Source organism: Ammodytes marinus, assembly GCF_949987685.1.
Source record: "Ammodytes marinus genome assembly, chromosome: 12".
Classification (NCBI taxonomy): Eukaryota; Metazoa; Chordata; class Actinopteri; order Uranoscopiformes; family Ammodytidae; genus Ammodytes; species Ammodytes marinus.
The window spans coordinates 13,267,466-13,288,083 of record NC_137216.1 but is presented as its reverse complement, the minus strand read 5'-3'; the positions used below and the strand labels follow the sequence as shown (position 1 = coordinate 13,288,083).

Genomic DNA, 20,618 nt, shown 5'->3' with positions numbered 1-20,618 from the left:
AAACTGGCTGTTTGTCGAGGAAAAAAATCTGCCCGGTATCTATTACTATAATAACCCCAAAAAGTTATTATGTTTTTCATCGTCCTCTCCTCCCTTCTCTCATTTCCTCTCCTCCTTCTCGCTGCCTCTACATCTTTACCTCCGACCTCTCTTTTTCCTCTTTTCTCTTGTTTGTCTTTCAGTCTTCTGCTCATCACTCATCCCCTCTTTACCTCACTCTTTTCATCTCTCCCTCTATTCCTCATCCTGTCCTCCTCTCCCCTCCTCTCCTCTACTTAATGGAGACAAGTTTTATGGGAGACAGTAAACGCGTCTGTGGGGTCGCTCATTCTCTCCGTGCAGGGAAATTAGTGCAGAACGAATTACACTGGCTTTCAGCACCAACGCGGCGCTATGGCTGACATTTGATGGTGAAATTAGCCGTGGATGCAAGTTTAATCACTCTGGCAGATTTAGTGTGTGCGTGTGTGTGCGTGTGTGTGTGTGTGTGTGTGTGTGTGTATGTGTGTGTGTGTGTGTGTGTGTGTGTGTGTGTGTGTGTGTGTGTGTGTGTGTGTGTGTGTGTGTGTGTGTGTGTGTGTGTGTGTGTGTGTGTGTGTGTGTGTGTGTGTGTGTGTGTGTGTGTGTGTGTGTGTTTGTGTGTGTATGTATGTATGTGTGTGTGTGTTTCCCAGATCACAGTTTGCTTGAATGCCAACACTGGCCCCCTAATCTCTTGATTAGTAGGCCGACAGAAGCAGTTTCCTCCCTAAACTCTGTTCCCTGCTCAGCCATCCTTACCTAAGATGTTAAAACAAGGCCGGAAAACAGCGAGAGGAAAAGTTAATGACTGATACTAGATGCTAGCTCTATTTCTCAGCTGTGGCTTTTTAAGTCACACACACACACACACACACACACACACACACACACACTTGCTCACCCATTGCAAATGCATATTCATTAAACGAGCGCATAGGGACTAATAGGGTGGAGTCTGTGTGACAAACTTTTCTAATGACATAATGGGCTTCTGCACTGATCCCAGTTAATCACCTCGTCTCTTAGGAGCTACTGGAGACACCAAGGGACAGACACACACACACACACACCTACATTACCAACAGTCGACTATCGGTAGATTGACTAAGTGTCGGCCTCTAATGTTGGTCATTCTAAAAATACAAAAACACAATAAAAAATCTTCTTTTAAGGCCTTTTGTCATAGCATTGCTTTGAAAAGGGTGGACTGTGTGACAAACTTTTATAATGACATAATGGGCTTCTGCACAGATCCCTGTTAATCACTTTGTCTCTTAGGAGCTACTGGAGACACTAAGACACACACACACACACACACATCGACTTGCACAAATCAAGTTCCCAGAGGATTCTCCACAGCAGCCATACATACCCAGGGATTTTAACTGCCCCAGACAAAAGGCTCTACCTTGCAGAAGAGCAAACTGGGACAACCAGGGGGGACAGACCCCCATGACAACCCAGGAAAGAGGCCTCTTCATGTGGCAGGCAGAGGGACGCTGAGGGCCTCTATAGCACCAGGGCCAAGCAAACAAGGCCATCAGAGGACAAGATTTGGGGCTCAATTTCCCCACACCAAGACCACACCATGAGTCACTTATGAGACTGAAAGACTTTTTAGAGACACATACCCAGAGACACACATGCAGACGACATAATTGCATACAAACATAAACAGGATGGGGACACACAGAACACAGAAACATAGACGGGACAGAGATTAAAAGAAAGCTTTTAGCGAGAATATCTTCAGATTTTTCAAGCATTGGCCCAGACCTTGAGCTTTTTGTGTGTTTGTGTTTTTCTTGCCGTCTGTATTTACACAAGTTTAAAACAGACGCACACAGTGTACACTATCATGTAATCCAATAGCAGTTAAGCAATGACTCAAGCTTCTCGCAATGTAGAATAAAAGTGAACATTTTGCCAACAACCACACACTGACTACGCACCCCAAACATCACTCAAAGCAAAATACTTCTGTATAGAGAAGATGAATTACGCTAATAGATTTTTTGGGGGGGTCAAACCAATGGCTGACAGGGGGGAAGTTTACAGCAAGGTATAGCTATGTTTTCATTCAGGGCTTTACAAGTCAAACAGGACTGTGTTGTGTAAGGAGCAGAAATCGTTTTAAAAGTTGATATATTTTATTTGTATAGCATTGGGGCTTTTTTTTAGTGTGACCTCTATGGTTGGTATGAAGCAGAACATAAATAGCAATCATCACACGTCATTGGGTCTCATACCACTGTAAATCCTGTGCTAATTGGACTGCTCACATGCTTAAAGAAATGCCCCCAGTTCTGTGAAACATTTCCTGCCAACTGAAAACATGGCTTTCGTAATCTCCCACCCAGTAGATCCATTCAGTTTAGCATGCTAACACACGTATATTATATTATGATGAGCCCTCGGAGGCTCCACGATACAGCACTAAGTGGAGCATTAGCGGTAGCATAAATAGCGTTTCATAAATTGTAAATGACACCAGACAAAAAAACAAAACTTTTGAAATCCTTAGATAGTTTCCGTAGGAAGTATAAGGAGTTGGTTCATTTTAACCGCAGAATTTAAACCAAAAGGTACGTGAAATAAATACCTCTTTAGAAACAACTGGAAAGATCACATTTCCATTTTCTGGATTTTGAGCTTAAAGGGAGTTTAAACTTTAAAAGGAAAATAAAATGAGAGGTTGGAACAGATGAACGGAAAGTCTCTACATTATATACCGATACTAAACGAGAGGGATTTCAGAAACTCGCCCGTTAAGCAGCTTTAATAAAAATGTATGCTACGCTTTATGTTGTGATCTATTCCAACGGAGGCAGAATGTGGAACATTTTAAGACATACAAATGTGCTACTGACAGATGAGTTACAGTAGGGCTAATTTTGGGTAACTCCCTGCAAAAAGTCAGATGTTGTGTCTTTATTGGGATATTTCCCAGGACTTGGAATAATAAAAGTGATGTAGTACCCTCAATCTTTAATCTAATATTCTTATGATGAAGTGCTTGATAGTGCTACCTCCACCCATACTGCATATTTCATTCCAGTCCTAATACATTAGGTTTTCCATTGCTTGTATGAGCAAAAAAATTACAAATGCAAAATTACTATATGGCTAGATGGTATATATTTATAAAGTATACCACTAAATAAATAGTCATTTTAGACATGTTTTGAAATGATTCATCCATCAGTAGTCTGGTGGATCTCAGTAGTCAACTGAAATGGACCAGATTTAAAATAAAGTTATCTTAGTGTAAATTGAGCTGCCATGGCCCAAACAGAGAAAACCCTATCACATTATTATTCTAAACGAACCCCATACTAACCAGTCGTGTACCTCATGGCTCTACCCGCATTGCCTCTTCTGCCATAACATACCACTGTGTCACAAAGTCGTGAAACCAGAGGCCCAGTTTGCGAGGGCTGTTTCTCCCAAGTATGTATGTATCCTATATATGGGAATACTGAGGGAAACGCTGGGTGATATTCCTGGGAATTTCCAACCCAGAAGATTCCCAGAGGGGGAAAAAAAGGTGTTTCATCTTTGGAAGTCCCAGACTATAGGCTAACTATATGATCTTTCTGTCGCATCAGGGCCCTCTGCTGCCGATAAGGCATTTCCAAGTGCACTTTGTGAAAATAGAATTTGTGGGAATACACTTTGCTGATTGTTTTTGCATGTTTTATCACTGTGATCTTAAGAGCAGAGAGAGAGAGAGAGAGCTTCAAATTTGCTTTAATTTGGGGCTGTTTATTTAGTCTTACATGGAAGGAATGCTGAATTAAACACTGTATTTACAAGACTTCTGCTGTACATCTCCTGTTTTTTAAGTCTGTATGAGTTTGTGTGTGTGTGGGTGTGTGTGTGTGTGTGTGTGTATGAGTATTATACAAACTATAATTTGCTACAGCTTTGTTTACACTGTCAGCGCAGAACGTAGCAAAAAAAAAAAGCCATATTAAATTCTGGTAGTGTTCTGGCGAGACACACAGACACCGACATACACACACACACACACACACACACACACACACACACACACAGGGCCAGTTTGCGATCACACACATTGTTGAGGCGCAGTATGCATTCAAATAAGGTGTCTGACCCCAGTTTCATTCTCTGTCCCCCTATATCTCTTACACACAAACACACACACACACACACACACACACACACACACACACACACACACACACACAATGCCTGTGCCACACCTGTGCGTGATTTTCAGGGGATTACATGCTGTCCAGAATGTGAAACGGTGACAAGCTGCCAGTAGATTTATAGTTGTGATGAAGAGTTGTCCCGGTGCAGGTCTGCTGTATCTGTTACCTCCTCACACGTATTGCAGTTTGAGAAGCTTTGTGCACCGTAAAAGTCTGATCCACTCCATTAATGGGCAGGGAGCTTCAGCTTGACACTGCTTGTGTGTGTTTGCGGGAATGTCTGCGTGTGTTCATGTCTGTAAATGAGTGCCTCTTTAAAAATGTGGGGCCTTTTGAAATGAAGATTTGACTATGCCTGAAAACCTTTCAACCTCGGATGATTTTTATGGGTTTTGGATATGTTGCGAAACATGTAGCTAATTTTCAGGACTGCTGAAGTCACCCCCTAATAGGTTGTCATTAAGATTTCATATCTGCCTTGTCCTATTTAACAGTTGGATTCATAGTTGTTGAATTGGGTCAGTAATAATGTGATTGCATGACTGTCTGGAGCATGGATTGGCTCAATATCTTTCACCCCCTGACAATTCAAATGCACTATGAGTCATTGACAGAGAAACCCAACGTTTGGTTAAAAAAAAAAGTATTTTTGTCCAAGTGATAATCAGGCTTTCTTTTGAAATGGTGCCCAGCTGAAGTGTTTTCATTGTGGTGCAGGTCACAGGCTGTCTAGTGAAATATTAAGATAATATTGTATTTTATTTTGACAGTTATGTACTTATGGCATTTATGTTAAATGCAGGGTTAAACAATGTGGTTTAATCTCTCTTTATATCATTCTTCTTTGATCATCTCTCTTTCTCACACACACACACACACACACACACACACACACACGAACGAAAAACGAAATGATACATTTAATTAAAGTTAACTTGCGTTGTAAAATGTTTGGTGAACACAACTTAATGCATTGCAATTACAAAAAAATCTCTAAAATAAAGTTACTGCATGTATTTTCAGAGAGAAGTATTTTTTTAACGTCTATGTTTCTCACTAACACATTTAGACCAGTGGCATATTCATTTCTGTTAAAACTATCAAATGCACCTCTCTCCTTGAGTCTGTGTTGCATCAAGTAACTCCCGACAATGGCGGAGCACACTGCTGCACTAAACAATACAACTCGGCATAAAACATTTCTGAAATGTCTGCTAAACCGAACATAACTGTGGAAACCTGTTCAAATCAAAGGGCTACGTTTCTCTTCTTGGTCTACCTTCTTCCCTCTCACCCAATCCCCCCCCCCCCCCCCTAACTTCCACATCTGGAAACAATGTGGCGAATGCAGACTGGGTGTGTAAATCCTCCTGTTGGTTTATCAGTAGAGATCAGTAGGAGAGAAGTCATAAAGTATAAAGGCCATAATTCATCAGATCGGCGAAGAAAAGCTCCCGAAAAAACTGTCTGACTGGGACATTTGTGCCGTGTGTTTCTGGTGTGTGGTACTTTTATAGTATTAAAAAAAAAGAAAGAAAGGCCAACAGACTCACACATATTTCCTTCCACTCTCTTGTCATTACAGGAGGAGCAGGAGACCAGCTACACTATACTGCGTGCTCGGGGTTGTAATGTGACTCTAAATGGTCTGAAGCCCAACACTGCCTACTTGCTGCAGATCAGAGCGCGCACCGCTGCCGGATACGGAGCCAGCAGCCCCAGTTTCCAGTTTGAGACCAGCCCCGACTGTAAGTCCAGCACACTGAATTGGGGGGTTTTATAGTTATTTAACTGCTGTATTTGAAGAAAAAAATATGGTTAGACATGATATGTCAGGGGGTTTTGCCTTTTAAGCACATCGCCAATACCGCGCCCTTTCATAATATAAAAAAACAGTTAACTGATAATAAATAGAACCAATCTTACTGGAAAGTATTGTGCTTTTTTTTTCTTCTTCCCCTTGAGTTTCAAAGAAGAGTCTTTTTTTGCTTCATTTGCTCTCAAATCTATTCTATGCATTAGCCTTGCATTCTAGGGGAACGTTTTTATTCCGTGACACCGGCCAAATTGAAATACTTTATGCATTTTACTGGCACAGGCTATCATCTGTGGTATAATAGCTTTAACCGAGTGGATTTTTGTTACAGTATTGGGTTTTTCTGAAAACCAGTACCATGTGAAGGGTATTGAACATACTTTAACAAACTGGTAATATTAAAGTAATGGTCTTCGGGAACATGTGCAATCCATGTGAATTGGAATCATTGTGGTTTCGTGCTGTTCAGTTTCAGCATCAGCATTCATTTTGTTTGGCTATTTCCACAGTGTGAGATGTTATTTTCAAATCCATTGTGTGAGTGAGTTTAACCACCGCTCATTAACTGTTGCCCTTTGTCTTTCAGCAGCCTTCTCCATCTCCAGTGAGAACAGCCAGGTTGTTCTGATCGCCATTTCTTCCGCCGTGGCCATCATCCTCCTCACTGTGCTGCTCTATGTGCTGATTGGCAGGTCTGTCCCACTTGGTGTTTTTCTCCTCCAATCACAGAGCAGTCCTTTTTGCTTTCCCGTTTTTCAGTGCTATACCTGGAAATTGATTGTATGTGTACTTTGCAAAATGGCCATTTTCCTGTTAAAACCACACAATTGTGCCGTACGTTTCCCTCTACTTCTCCCCTGTAATTCCTGTAAGAGAGACTGTAACAGCTGTATTTAGGTATGTGTGTGTGTATATTGGAGAAAGTGAAGACGAATTGTGTGTGTGTGCGCGTGTGTGTGTGTGTGCACTTGCATGTGTGTGTGTGTGTGTGTGTGTGTGTGTGTGGCTGAAGTTGGCAGTCAGTACTGTTCAGAGAGAGTATAAATCCACGGCTCATTATAAGACTTACTGATCCTCTCTTGGCTTAAAAAAACTGGGATTACACATGCACATCCATGCACACACACACACACACACACACACACACACACACACACACACACACACACACACACACACACACACACACACACACACACACACACACACACACACACACACACACACATATACACACACAGCAGAGCCCTTGCTAGCCCTCTAGGCCTGGCCAGTGGGTGAAGTCTTACTGGGAGATGTGGCACTACTTATGACCTTTCTCTGTTTGGATTGGCAGGTTTTGTTGCCACAGCAAATCCAAACATCCTGATGAGAAAAGACTGCACTTTGGCAACGGCCACTGTAAGTACTGGACTATTTTCCGAAGGCCTTGTTCGATCCATCCTATCTACTACTACCTTAACTATTGACTACAATACAGTGGGAATACAGCTGGGTCGTTCCATTAGAGAAAGTTACAATCGGGGATACATTTTTCTCAAAGCATTTTTATTCCGGTCTCTGTCAACGCTGGTTGTTTGGGAGCAGCTTGAAGTGGTTTCCCCCTTCACTCCGGTTGGTTTGGTCATATGAGAAGAGGGTAATCGGAGCGAGACCATATTCAGAAGGAGGTTTCCCCGCTCCATTTGCTATCCAATCCTAGAGGCTTTATACCGGAAAGGGAACCAGATCAGGCTGCCTCTTCCAACCAGCTACAGTAACTATCCTGAGACTTAAGGTTTAAGCTATCTTTAATTATAGGGGCTTACTCCGAATAAAAAGTCAATTTCCATTGATACATTTTTTTACCAATGGCAAAGAACCAGTCTCCCTCACGTGTCTATGTACACACACAGTCAATGTGTGAAATAGCCACGGTAACAAATTATCCCCAAAAAGGTTTCAAATGAACTCCCATTTTCTTTATATTCCCCATGCTCCATATTTGTAGCATGTTCTTCTTTATTCATGAACAATGTGTTATTTATTAGATATACTCCTACCTTTAACCTTGACCCAGGTTCTTGCCCCCAAAAACTCCCCAGGTCGGTGCCTGGAGAGTTTCTGCTACTTTACAACTGCTTCATGTAGAGCATTCGTATCCCAGCAGGGACTAATAAAACACAACATTATGACTTAAAGGATAAGTTCACTGTTCTGTTTAAGTAAACATTACTCAAATGTCCATATTTACATTGGAACAGTTGTTGGCCACAAATGGACGATATTATGTTTTCTTTCTCTGCAAAAAGCACGTTCTCAAGTTTAGCCAAGCTAACATGTACGTTGCTTTGACTATCTGATATTAAGAAATCAAGTATCCATCATCTGTGTGTTACTATCACTAATTTAATTGTCAATAAAAATGTTTAGAGGACAAAGGAAACAAGTTTTGAAATTGTCATTAAGCAATGCATTGTGGTCTTTGTAGTGCGTCTACCTGGTATCAGGACGTATGTTGACCCCCATACATATGAAGACCCCAGTCAGGCTGTGCACGAGTTTGCCAAGGAGCTGGACGCCTCATGCATCGCCATTGATAAAGTGGTGGGAGCAGGTGAGAATGGATGAAGTGAAAACACACACACACACACACACAGACAGCATACAGGTTATAACAGGCAAGCACATTTAAACTATGAGACTATATGCTGCAAAATAAGAAACTTGGTTGTAGCAATTTCACCAAATCTGGTTGAATGAAAATGTATTAATGACTATAGAAAAATGGAATGCAACAAAAAGTCTAATTTTGGGAGACTATAAAACTGCAAATTGATCCACATTTTTTTTCTTTAGCAATTATCCATCAACTCACTGAATAAAGTAGGGCCATACATTATGCTAAACAGGCTTAGATTGAGATGAGATTACCAGTTTGCTTGGGTCATTAATGGCAAAATGTAATACTGCATAAAACAGGCACCAAATATTCATTCCAGTTAATAAAGAAAAAAGTGTACTGCTCCCCTTACCTCTCCTTCTTTCCTTCTCTTACCTCACAGTAACTTACTTTCTTACTCTTTCACACTTTCTTTAAATGAGAAAGACACACCAAGTGCTCATCCTAATACAGTAAAAAAATCAAGTGCAAGTAGAACTCCTATAGGTCTCCATTTTCAAAGCAGCAGGCTAGCTTAACTGTGGGCCATATACTGCACAGCGGGAAATGAGAAAGCATTTAATGCCCCAGCCTGCGGTCCCTTCTTTCCAGGCCCTCCTCTATATACGATAGAGGGAGAAATGGTGAAATTAGAAGTTGCTCACCTTCAGTTGGTTCATTTCTACCTCTCTTCTCTTCCTTCATTTTTTCTCTCCGTTCCCTTCTTTTTCTATATATTTCCCATAGGACAGCGCTCTCCTCTCCTCATGCACTCCCTGATAACTTGAGCAGGAGTGCGGGCGGAAGGGTAAACGCGTTGTGATTCATGTCAAGTGCAGGCAGAACAGATAGGGGACTAAGGCACACACAGCACATAACGGCAGGTCTGTCTCCAGAGTCTCCCAGCCTGCACACTGCACACTGTAAAGCTGTCAAGATGGCCCGAGAGTCTTAAACCTGACTACGCCACATTCCACAATGCATTTTTCACAGGACATCGTAGGGACACAGCGTAGTAAATTCTATAGGGCTATGATAAATAGGAAGATAGTGGCCTCTTTTTTTTCATTGGAAATCAGACAAAAGTCAGTGGTTTTCCATTTCTGATATGAAGTATTTGTTTTAGATTTCAACTCGTTGTAGAATCGATCAATGCTATAGTGGTTCTCTATGGGAATCCCTTCTCATGATTTGATTCATAATTGACATAATGCCATAATGTGAGGGTTGGGGGTATTGTATTACTATGATATTAATTAATTATGATAATTAATAACACTATCTGTATCAACCTTCTAAACACAATGTAAGTTGAATCCCGCACACCCTCACACAAACAGCTGAGTTCAGGCTATACGATTCAGAATACCACTCACTACATTTTTAATACACACAGCGCCAAACTGAGACAAAGTATATTTATTTGAATGGCTTTCCAAACTCACACGTAGTTCAACATCACATTGTGCAATACGTCTATTTTCATTGCCCCTGGAAACCGAGAGGAAATTGTGCTCATGAAGTAAACATTGTAACTAAGCAACCTTGGTTTCACTTTATAATAACAAAACCATAGTTGGATGATTGGAGCTACTTTGGGCAAACCTTCTTTGGATAGTCCAATGCCAAACTTAACCTTAGATTCCTATCTTTCACTCATTTATACCTTTTTTAAGTTCAATAAGTCAACATGAGGACTATTTGTGTAAGCATTCAGGAACTACAGCTCCCTTGAGGCTTTGACATTAATCGCAAATACTTCTGGGATATGTTCTGTTGTTGTTGTAACATTTGAATGCTATTAAAATGACACTTAAACTGTGAGTAAAATAGCAAGGTGATATCATTTTAGTAACCGGTCTAAAACTTTTTCAACAATCCGATGCCTTTAGAAAGTAAACTATCTACGAGGAAAACCATTGCACTGTAGTTGCTATTGGAACGGATGGCTAGCTACGAAACGGGGACTCTAAATGCATTGTGAGGCTATAGTAAATGTGAAGGGAACGGCAAAGGTGAACATTAAAGCTCGGGGGGATGATGTCAACATTTTCGTCCCGTCAGCTACAATACAACAACCGACCATCTGTGTGATTTTTTCTTTTTTATGAACCCCATTGAAGCGCTCTGAACAATACCCAAACTACCTCGTCTTGCTCCATCCCTGGCTCACTCCCCATCTGTCTTCATTAAAAAACACGCTAACAAGACTTTGATCTCCTTGCCAATCTGTGATTGTGTGTCAAAAGACAGAACGCACGCTCCACTCTGCTTACATGGGTCAGGACTTGAACATCAAAGTGGGGCGATACCTATAGCTCTCTACTCAGGGCTATGGGGAAGGAGTGAGTGTCCCTAATCAAGCCTTATTAAACCTTCTTTTCTCAGAGTGACCACATACTAAAAGGTGCCTTGGCCTGGGCTGGTCCATACACTGCTAAAGGGCCAGGAGAACAGAGCGGCATAGCAGGAAAGCACACAGGCATGCATTTTTTGGTATTTAGACAGGTTGTAATTATTCTGGCTTAAGTTCTTCCAGACCCCGGTTTCCTTCAAGTTTCTAAGGGTTCGAAACCCTGTGCTCTATGATCCAGAGCCGCTTTGGGAAATGATTGTACAAGACTATGAGAGAGAGCGAGAGAGAGAGAGAGATCGGCACATGTCTTAGCTCTGACATCACCTCGCAATATGCATATGTACATTATGGAGTGGAACCAGTCGCACAGAAATAAATACACACAGCCAGCCGTATACACGTCCCACTCATCTCTTCTACAGTCCGGCCAAGTCCCTGTCACCAGCTGTAACATGGCTGGCTGCCTTTGAAGTGGCCAGCCTGCCCGCAAAAAGCTTACAGTGCCTACTTCTGAGACACACATACACACATACACACACACAAACACACACACACACACACCTTCACGAACACACCCACAGGCATTGGCCGAAGTAAACACTCACATCCCCTCACCAACAAGGAATGCTAATTGATCTCTCCCAGAGTGGAAGTTGAGTCCAGCAGCTTGCAAAGAGAGTTGAAAGGGCACGTTGTCGTCAGTTCAATCTGAGAAGTGGATTCAATGGGTGTGGATCAATCTCAAAGTTTATTTACGACACATGGTGCCATTACTACAATTAGCGGTTGTGGTCAACACATAATTATGCGGCGGTCTCTCTCCAAAATCAATAAATACATCTCCTGATTAATGGGAGTTAAGTAATGACAGAAGTGATTATCAAGATCCTCTTTGATCCACTGCTTAATCTTTGGCACAGAGTGGTGGTGATTGCATCTCACATATCACAACGCCTAAAACAACAGTTTTCAGTAGAGCCCTGCACTTCTAGCTGCAGTCGCTAATCCAGGTGGCTAATTTCATCTTTTACTTTAGGGGGCACTCAAATACAATGGAAGTGGCCCGTGTTAAGTTAGCATGACCCATAGTCTGAATGGACACAATTATTTCCAAAATACAATCGAGAAAAAAGTATTTAGAGAACACAGAAATCCCGTCTTGCTATACCTTTGAGGTACAAAAAACAGCTATTCATTGTGTGTCCTTGTATCTTCCCTGGTTTAATCTCCAGGTGAGTTTGGCGAGGTGTGCAGCGGTCGCCTGAAGCTGCCCAGCAAGAAGGAGATCTGCGTGGCCATCAAGACACTCAAAGGAGGATACACTGACAAACAGAGGCGGGACTTCCTGGCGGAGGCGTCAATCATGGGACAGTTTGACCATCCCAACATCATCAGGCTGGAGGGGGTGGTGACGCGCAGTAAGTGCATCTATGACTCATCATGACTTGAAGGCACATTGAAAAGGGACTCAAGAATGGAATACAAGTGAAAAAGGCCTGAGTACAATAGAATGGAATGAATTCAAAATGAAAGGAACAGAGACTTGCCTCGCATTCAAAATCCCCTCACAGATCCGGCCTCACGAGAGAGAGAGAGAGACAGAGAGAGGGAGAGAGAGAGAGAGAGAGAGATTTTTTTTTTTTTACCGATTCCAGATTTGCAATTGTCTTTGACAAATGGCTGTAAAGTGGCCGACACTTCTGTGGAAAGAGCGCAGGAGGTTTATTGAGTTGCCGTGGTGTAAATCTCTGCAGATCAATGTGCTTTGATCAAAGCCTGTGTCCAAAGCGGGCATAAATCCATAAATCCATATCTCTGACTCGCTCCCCCTCTGGGCCTCTTTATAAGACTATCATTAGCACACAGAAGGCCTCTTTAAAAAGGAATGACTGCAGAAAACGGGGAAATAATGAGTCTGAACTTTGTCGCCGAGACGCAGGCCTGGCCTCTATCTCTCCCCGCGGCACCAGGCTTGTTAAATAGTTCTGCCAGCGTGTATAGTTATTCTAGAATAAAAATACATGGAGAACTTCCCCGTACTTTATTCTCCTCAATTTTGTGGGTCCTCTTACTTTGTTTAATTTTGTTCTTCTTTTCCTCATCTCAGCTTTTTTTTTGTGTACTGGCGACGCCTTAATTGCTCCCTGCCTCTTTAATTTCAAGGCATTTGAATTCAGGGACTAACGAGCATGACTCCCTTCTAATCAAAAACAGAATGGCCTAATGAGGAATCCAAATGAAATGTACACACAGCAACAGACAGACAGACAGCACATTGAAACCCTATTGTGTTAATTAATGAACAATGAGGGGGATGCAACCCTCCAAATTGATACTTCAGACAAACTTATGATGAATCAGTCATTTGAGTCACGACTTACAGTAATGATGTTGCAAAAATTGAAATTGAAACATCTGCCTGATGAGCGAAGGATGACAGAAAAGGAGAGCAAGTAGATCATTCACATGCTATATGAACTTTTTTTTTAAGAAGCCACATACTGTTTTTATTCTTGGGGAATGCTGGGAATTTTTTAAATATGATAAAGTATTGTTTAATTTGGAGAGAAAATCACTTTTGGTTAACTCTTTGATCAGTGAGCCTGTTTGTCGAATACATCTTATACTGCACAGCACATGTCTAGTCAGGGAGAATTGCTGCAATAACACAAAATTGTTTCATTTGCTGCTTTTAGACTAATAGGGGAAGCCCAATATTCAGTGCTGTGTGTGTGTGTGTGTGTGTGTGTGTGTGTGTGTGTGTGTGTGCGTGCGTGCGTGCGTTCGTGCAAGACATTTTGAGGGATACGTTGAACACATGTGCTTGAGCTGGAGCTGCAAAAGTGCAGGGCATAGTTTTAGGAGGTCCATTTGATATGCTCTTACACACACCCACACACACACACACACAACCACACGCACACACACACACACACACACACACACACACACCCACACACACACACACACACACACACACACACACACACACACACACACACACACACACACACACACACACACACACACACACACACACTCAGTGCTGCAGGGTGATTTATTAAGCTGCTCCTGTTAATTCTTAATAATCCTGAGACTTTCACACCCCATTTACCTTGCTGCTGCTTTTGGCTGATCCACAGGCTGCATATTTGTAGACACACACACACACACACACACTGTACACAAACACGCACATGCATACACACACACACACACACACACACACACACACACTCACACGCAGTCACGCAAACACTCACAAAAAAGGAGCTTGGGGCCTTTATCTTTGCTGCCAATGTGGAGAATAGAGAGAAAAGGGGAAGGGGAGAGGGAGAGGGCGGAGGACAAGAGGGAGGACTGGGTGTGTGTGTTCCCGTCTGCGACTATAAAAGCCATCCACTGGTAAAAGGAGTGATCCATCACAGTGTTTAAGGCACGGCGGGGTGTGCGTGGAGGGCGTTTAACTGTATCTGCATGTTTTACTGTTATTGTAAGAGAACAGTGCAACTATATTGAGATAATCCATGCTGATCGGAGAGCAGAAAAGTCTATATTAGAGTAAAACAACATTTGGAAAGTGTGTTCATTGTTCAAGTTTTTTTCTTTCTTTTTTTAAATGCAGGGTGTGTATACTTCATGATTATAATGAACTGGAAGTCATGGTTTATTTTGTTTATTTCTACAACCCCTAAGCCCACCTTCTGTCTTGACTCATTTACTTTAAGCTGTTTGTTCTGCCAAACTAAACCAAACTTCATTCTTTTTTTTGTCTGATTGCTACATAGGGGCATTTTGAATTGTAATTCACTGCAGATCTGCTCGGATTTAATTAACGATATTGAGCGAGCCAACTTCCATGATTATTAATGGAAAGTTTTTTTTATTTTCTATTTTTTTTACTCAAATAAGGGTATTAGATTTGTTTCTCTTAACAACCGATTCCATCACCCTCTCACACACTCATGTCATTCCTGAGGAAAAAAAGAAAAAAAAAAGTCTGTCTGGCCAGATGTGGGGAGGAGGGTTCACTTTAATACATGCAGGAGGAGGGATAGAAGGAAAAGGGGGAAGGATGGGGTGATGGGTGAAGAGAGGCAGGGATGATAGAGAGACAAAGGTAAAGGTCTGGAACGAAGGAGGGCAGGCAGAGGAGGGCAGAGGGCACATTAATCAGAATAAAAATGGAGACCAAGCAAGCGTATAGGGCCCGTGGTTGAGGCAAGAGTGAAGCTGCGGAGATCAAAAAAGCCATATGGAACACAAACACGTCCTGACACAGACGCTGTTCATTTAACAATCGCTGATTTACAGGTTTCTTAGAGAGACTCTTTTTTCCCTCTTTTTTCCCCTGGCGTAATAAACCTTGTGTTGGCCAAAGTTTGATCAGGTACAGATGATAGCAGGCAGCGTGGATTTATAGCCAGATCTTCCAGAGAAATAAAGATGTCACACTTTGACAGCTGACCTGCCGGGACCCTAAAGCTATGACTGGGTTCATTTTGTTCTGCTTATAGTGTGTGTGTGTGTGTGTGTGTGTGTGTGTGTGTGTGTGTGTGTGTGTGTGTGTGTGTGTGTGTGTGTGTGTGTGTGTGTGTGTGTGTGTGTGTGTGTGTGTGTGTGTGTGTGTGTGTGTGTGTGTGTGTGTGTGTGTGTGTGTGTGTGTGTGTGTGTGTGTGTGTGTGTGTGTGTGTGGTAAACAGAAAATAGAGTATAAATTCAATCTGGTCCCCATCAGGGCACATGATGTATGTCTGCTTTAAGTCAAGTCACAGCCCTGCCTGTTGACTCCTTATATACATATGCAATGCCTGTTTGAGTGGAAAAATCTGAATTCAATATGATGTTGGGCTATGAGAGTCTTTTGTTTGGCCTGTGGTTCGGTGGTACAGCCAACAGAAACCGTTGTTCTCACTTTTTGTGAGTGATGAAACTGACACGGTGTGAACACGGATTTAAAGCTTTCTACTTGTGTTGCAGGTAAACCCGTCATGATTGTCACCGAGTACATGGAGAATGGATCCCTGGACAGTTTCTTGAGAGTAAGTAATACAATTGAGACACACACGCACACACACACACTTTTCGAGTGTACTGTGGATCATCACAGAGGTACACACCCTTTAGGGCCATTTGGGGCATTAGTGGGAACACACTCGGTGGCTAGCTGAGGATTAAGGAACACACACCAGGGAAAGCCCGTAATGTGGTGGAACCAAAAAAAAATGTCTTGCACCTGCACAATCTGATCAAAATATTACACCTCCGGGATCTTTGTCAAGCAATAAATTCAATCTTTGATTTTACACTGGTGATGCCTTGCCTACACAACTTGCATTTGTCAAATGCTGAACACTGACATTTGGTTCCAACATGTGTTTAAAAGTTCCGAAAAGGTCAGACTCTTTACCGGGAAAGTGCTCTGTATAAAAACAGAGAGAATATTATCAGAGTGGGAATAGAATAGCTGCGCTGATGGATCTTGACTGAACCAGTTGAAATGTTGTCCTCTGTTTTCAGAAGATTTCTGACCATACAGAGTCTTTATTCCTGGCTGCTATCAAATACCATACAATCCAATGGTACAGTTCTACAATATAGAGATTCCAGTAAATGGTGTCCCTGAGAATGGTTGACTTTAGCCTGCAGTCCAGAATGTTTCAGCTGAGCTCTCCACACAGGGCTTATCAAATGACGAGGTTTTATGAACTGTATCCCCCACTGCTCGTCATGCCAGGAGTCAATTAGATTCTTGCCATGCCTCTGTCTCTTAAGGAGGAATTGACCTGCCTCACTGAAATTAGCCAAAGCACAACAGCCAAGCCACAACACTGGCATGAGAGCATGTGTACTGACTGGGGCCTGATTTAGCCTGATTCCACATGTGTCTGCACAGTATCCAGACATCATGCGGGAGGAGTAGCTGTTGTTGCTTCCTGACATTTTCCCAGAGGCCTGCACTTCATCATTGGAAATGTGTCATATGTGCAAACACACACATGCGCGCGCCCACAAACACACTCATACACACTCTCACACGGATGCACATTCATTGCCTATGAATTGAAGCCTATATCCTTGTTCTAAATCTGCAAAGCTTTGAAGCAACCAACCCAGGTGGCTCTGGCCACAAAATTGCTCCGGACGAACTGGGAGGTGAACTGGGCCCGGTCGGTTTTCAAAAGAAAATACACTCGTCTTACAAATGACGTGGTCTTTCACAAACAGAGAGCAAAGCAGTGCATTGAAGAGCAATACATGGAAATCCAGGTGTACACGCCGTAATGGATCTAAATGGGGCCTATAGTGCAAACCCTGCACAAAAACTATGATAGATAGATAGATAGATAGATAGATAGATAGATAGATAGATAGATAGATAGATAGATAGATAGATAGATAGATAGATAGATAGATAGATAGATAGATAGATAGATAGATAGATAGATAGATAGATAGATAGATAGATAGATAGATAGAGACTTGCCAGTGTGAAGACGTGTTAAATGTTCCGCTTGCCAGTGCAAACAGAAAAACAATGTGTTCTGTGTATATACTGTATATCTTCCAGTCTCTGTGTTTGTCACTCAGTCTGCATTTAATCACTTTCCAAACATTGAGTGGAGCTTGCTATTTGAAGTATTTGTATTATAAACAGTTGTCTTTGCCTCCCTATTTTAGTAGATTAAGATTAATCTTTGTCCTGATATGGCTTTCTGAAGATCAGCATCCAACTTTTAAATACCATTGTGTCCTCACAGAATGTAATTGTTTCGATGTTTGGATTGTGTGTGGCTTCTTATCCATGTTCATGACACATTAATCGATTCTATTAAATTGTCACTGAATTGTCACTTCTATCAAATTGTCTGATATATATTAAAGTGTGTCTGGCTTTGGTATTTCACAGTTGGGCTGAAGATGAGGGGCAAAAATGGCAAAGGTGGTCTTTAAAGGTTAATGAAAATGCTTTGGATAATATTAATGTAGAAATGCTTTACTTTATGCAAATAGTCAGAAAGGTCAGCCCGCCCCCCTCCCCCCCTTTGTTTTTTATATGACACATATTAAAAGAATGGCATTAATAGTGTATTTGTGTTCCTCTTTTCCCTTTAGAAACACGACGCCCAGTTTACAGGGATCCAGTTGGTTGGCATGCTGCGTGGCATCGCGTCTGGCATGAAGTATCTGTCAGACATGGGCTACGTTCACAGAGACCTGGCGGCTCGAAACATCCTGGTCAACAGCAACCTGGTGTGTAAGGTGTCTGACTTTGGCCTGTCCAGAGTGTTGGAGGACGACCCAGAGGCTGCTTACACCACCAGGGTGAGCTTTGTGAGGCAATACATCGCACTGAGCATCATGTCTGCATTCATTTTTTGTCAAAGTTACATTATCACTGCATGGTAACAGCAGTTTTTAATTTTTAATTTTAATTATTATTTTTTTATTACGTAATGCTGTACATGACAAAAACCATACCATAATGGGGAGGACATGAAATGACTGTATGTGAACACATTTCAGACAAAACAAGCAAACAAAAAACAAACAAAAGACATACATGACAGCATGGATAAGTGTGTTTGTTGGGCATTTCTTAAAGGAAAGTGTTACTTAAAATGCAACTTTACGTATACCTCCCTGAACACAATCTCATATGGCACTGAATACATTACTTCTCCCTTTACTGTTCTAAAAGTGGCTACAGCATCCCTGTTCCCCTTTTAAACCAAAATAGTAAAAAATGTCTCTTCCAGAAAAAAATATCAAATAACACACACTCAGCAAAAACACATATAACACTTGGTCCCTCTTCCATTGTCTTAACGCGACAAGGAGAAAGAACATGAAGTTGGGAGTTGTGATAACTCAAATACATCCACAGAGCTTTGCCTCCCACAGTGCAGATATGGCAAATGTAAACCAACTGCTGAGGTCATGCACAGGATCACTCAAAAACACTTTGTGTACTGAAGGGCTGCAATACATTGATAAGAAGTTGTGTTTGTGCATGTGTGTGTGTGCGGACCAATGCTGTTTTGACTCACCCACCACCAGCACTACACCAGTAAATGTTTCCAAAGATCTTGTTGTGGCCCTGCAGAATTTGATATTGTCCTACGCATAAGCAAATTAGGGTGGAAAAATATACACATTCATGCTCCTTTTAAGTGTTTAGTTGTAATTGAAATATTGGTATGTGCACACAAATACAAAATCACTTCATCTCTATGTCACAAAGTTATACATTATAAGCAGGCACGCCACACTTCAGTCATTCATCTTTACTTTTTTCCCAGCGTGTGCGTGTGTGGCCATTTTACTTCAGAGGATCCTGTGGTCTAGGCCATGCGTGCAGCCCCCTTTAAACACAGTACAATTTGCTGGCTGAGAATTGCTTGTCAAATAAACAGTCAGTCTGCCGTTTGCCTTTCTCCCAGAAATACATAATCTAAAATAATAAGACAGAAAAATAAACCATGTTACAGTAACTGACAACTCTGCATGCGCTAGTTGATCTCCATCCAGCCCTCAATGGAACCTTCTCGCATTTTTCCTTTTTTTTTTACTTCCCGCAGCCTTTTCTTTTGAAGGCAAAAGTTAAAGTTTCACTGTGTTTGTGTGTGTGTCTCATTGCATGGGTCCATTGTGTGTGTGTGTGTGTGTGTGTGTGGTGTTCAAACATCTTGTACTTTGACCTCTAAGCAAGGGTACTTTTAAGAGCCTTATGTATGTACAGTATGTGTGTGTCATGTTATGTGCCTGTTAGCATTGTGTGTGGCCAATGTGCACCTGTGTTCATTTTTTATTTTTTTTGCTACGATGTGTGTGATTGTGTATTTTTCTGTGTCTTTAGACCTTTCCCCCATTGTTTCTTCACAGATCAGGCCGTATAATTGTGTGTTTTTAAGCGGGCAGTGTGTGTGTGTGTGCGTGTGTGAATGCACAGCGCCAGGCAAAGGGCTGAATAACTTGGCCGATATTTCTGTTGGCTTTGGCTGCCACGGGCCCCCTTTCCTCAGCTCCATTTTCTTCATTTGTCCTGCTTGTCGGCTAGAATGACAAACGCAGCAGACCATACAGCGAGAGGTTACGCAGGAAACTTTTGATTATGGCTTGATACATGTGGGTTTTATTTCTTCCTTTCTTTAAGGTTTATTCCAAGACTTTTTGATTCAAACTTAATATGACAATTATTTTTTGCCTGGGTTTTAATGACACTTTATACGACCCACATTTTCCAATTGTGTCTTATTTTCAGAATTTGAATTTGTGCATATGTGGAATAGCCACTGTAATTAATCAATGTGGCATTTTCAAATATCATCTGGGAGTTTCACTGTAGGTCTTGCACACCCCATTATAATAATACTTCAGATAACTTCTACAGTTCTGGATCGTTGGTTGAGATCACCATGCTCAATCTAAACCACAGAGCCCCATTGGGGTTAAATGGTTCCCGAACAGCTCAATATTATGCGAATTGCGGGATAGCCTTGCGTTATTTTTGTTATCTTTATACAGTCACAATTATACTACACTCAACAACAATCCATTTAAATGTTGAGGTTAATACTGTGTGAGATAGTATGTCTGATC

At 41.7% G+C, this 20,618-nt stretch overlaps 1 protein-coding gene across 5 annotated transcripts in view; it reads left to right on the top strand.

Moving 5' to 3' along the window:
* The window catches only part of epha3 (eph receptor A3), a 108,032-nt gene that overhangs the window by 72,590 nt on the left and 14,824 nt on the right, over positions 1 to 20,618 (top strand). For 3 of the 5 annotated variants that reach the window (XM_080038280.1, XM_080038283.1, XM_080038282.1), the window contains exons 7-13: positions 5,788 to 5,950; positions 6,605 to 6,710; positions 7,355 to 7,419; positions 8,489 to 8,614; positions 12,248 to 12,433; positions 15,996 to 16,057; positions 18,132 to 18,341. In XM_080038280.1, coding sequence (XP_079894406.1) covers positions 5,788 to 5,950; positions 6,605 to 6,710; positions 7,355 to 7,419; positions 8,489 to 8,614; positions 12,248 to 12,433; positions 15,996 to 16,057; positions 18,132 to 18,341 — 918 coding nt within the window. The remainder of the gene's footprint in view (positions 1 to 5,787; positions 5,951 to 6,604; positions 6,711 to 7,354; positions 7,420 to 8,488; positions 8,615 to 12,247; positions 12,434 to 15,995; positions 16,058 to 18,131; positions 18,342 to 20,618) is intronic. The other 2 variants (XM_080038281.1, XM_080038284.1) reach the window with 1 other exon arrangement.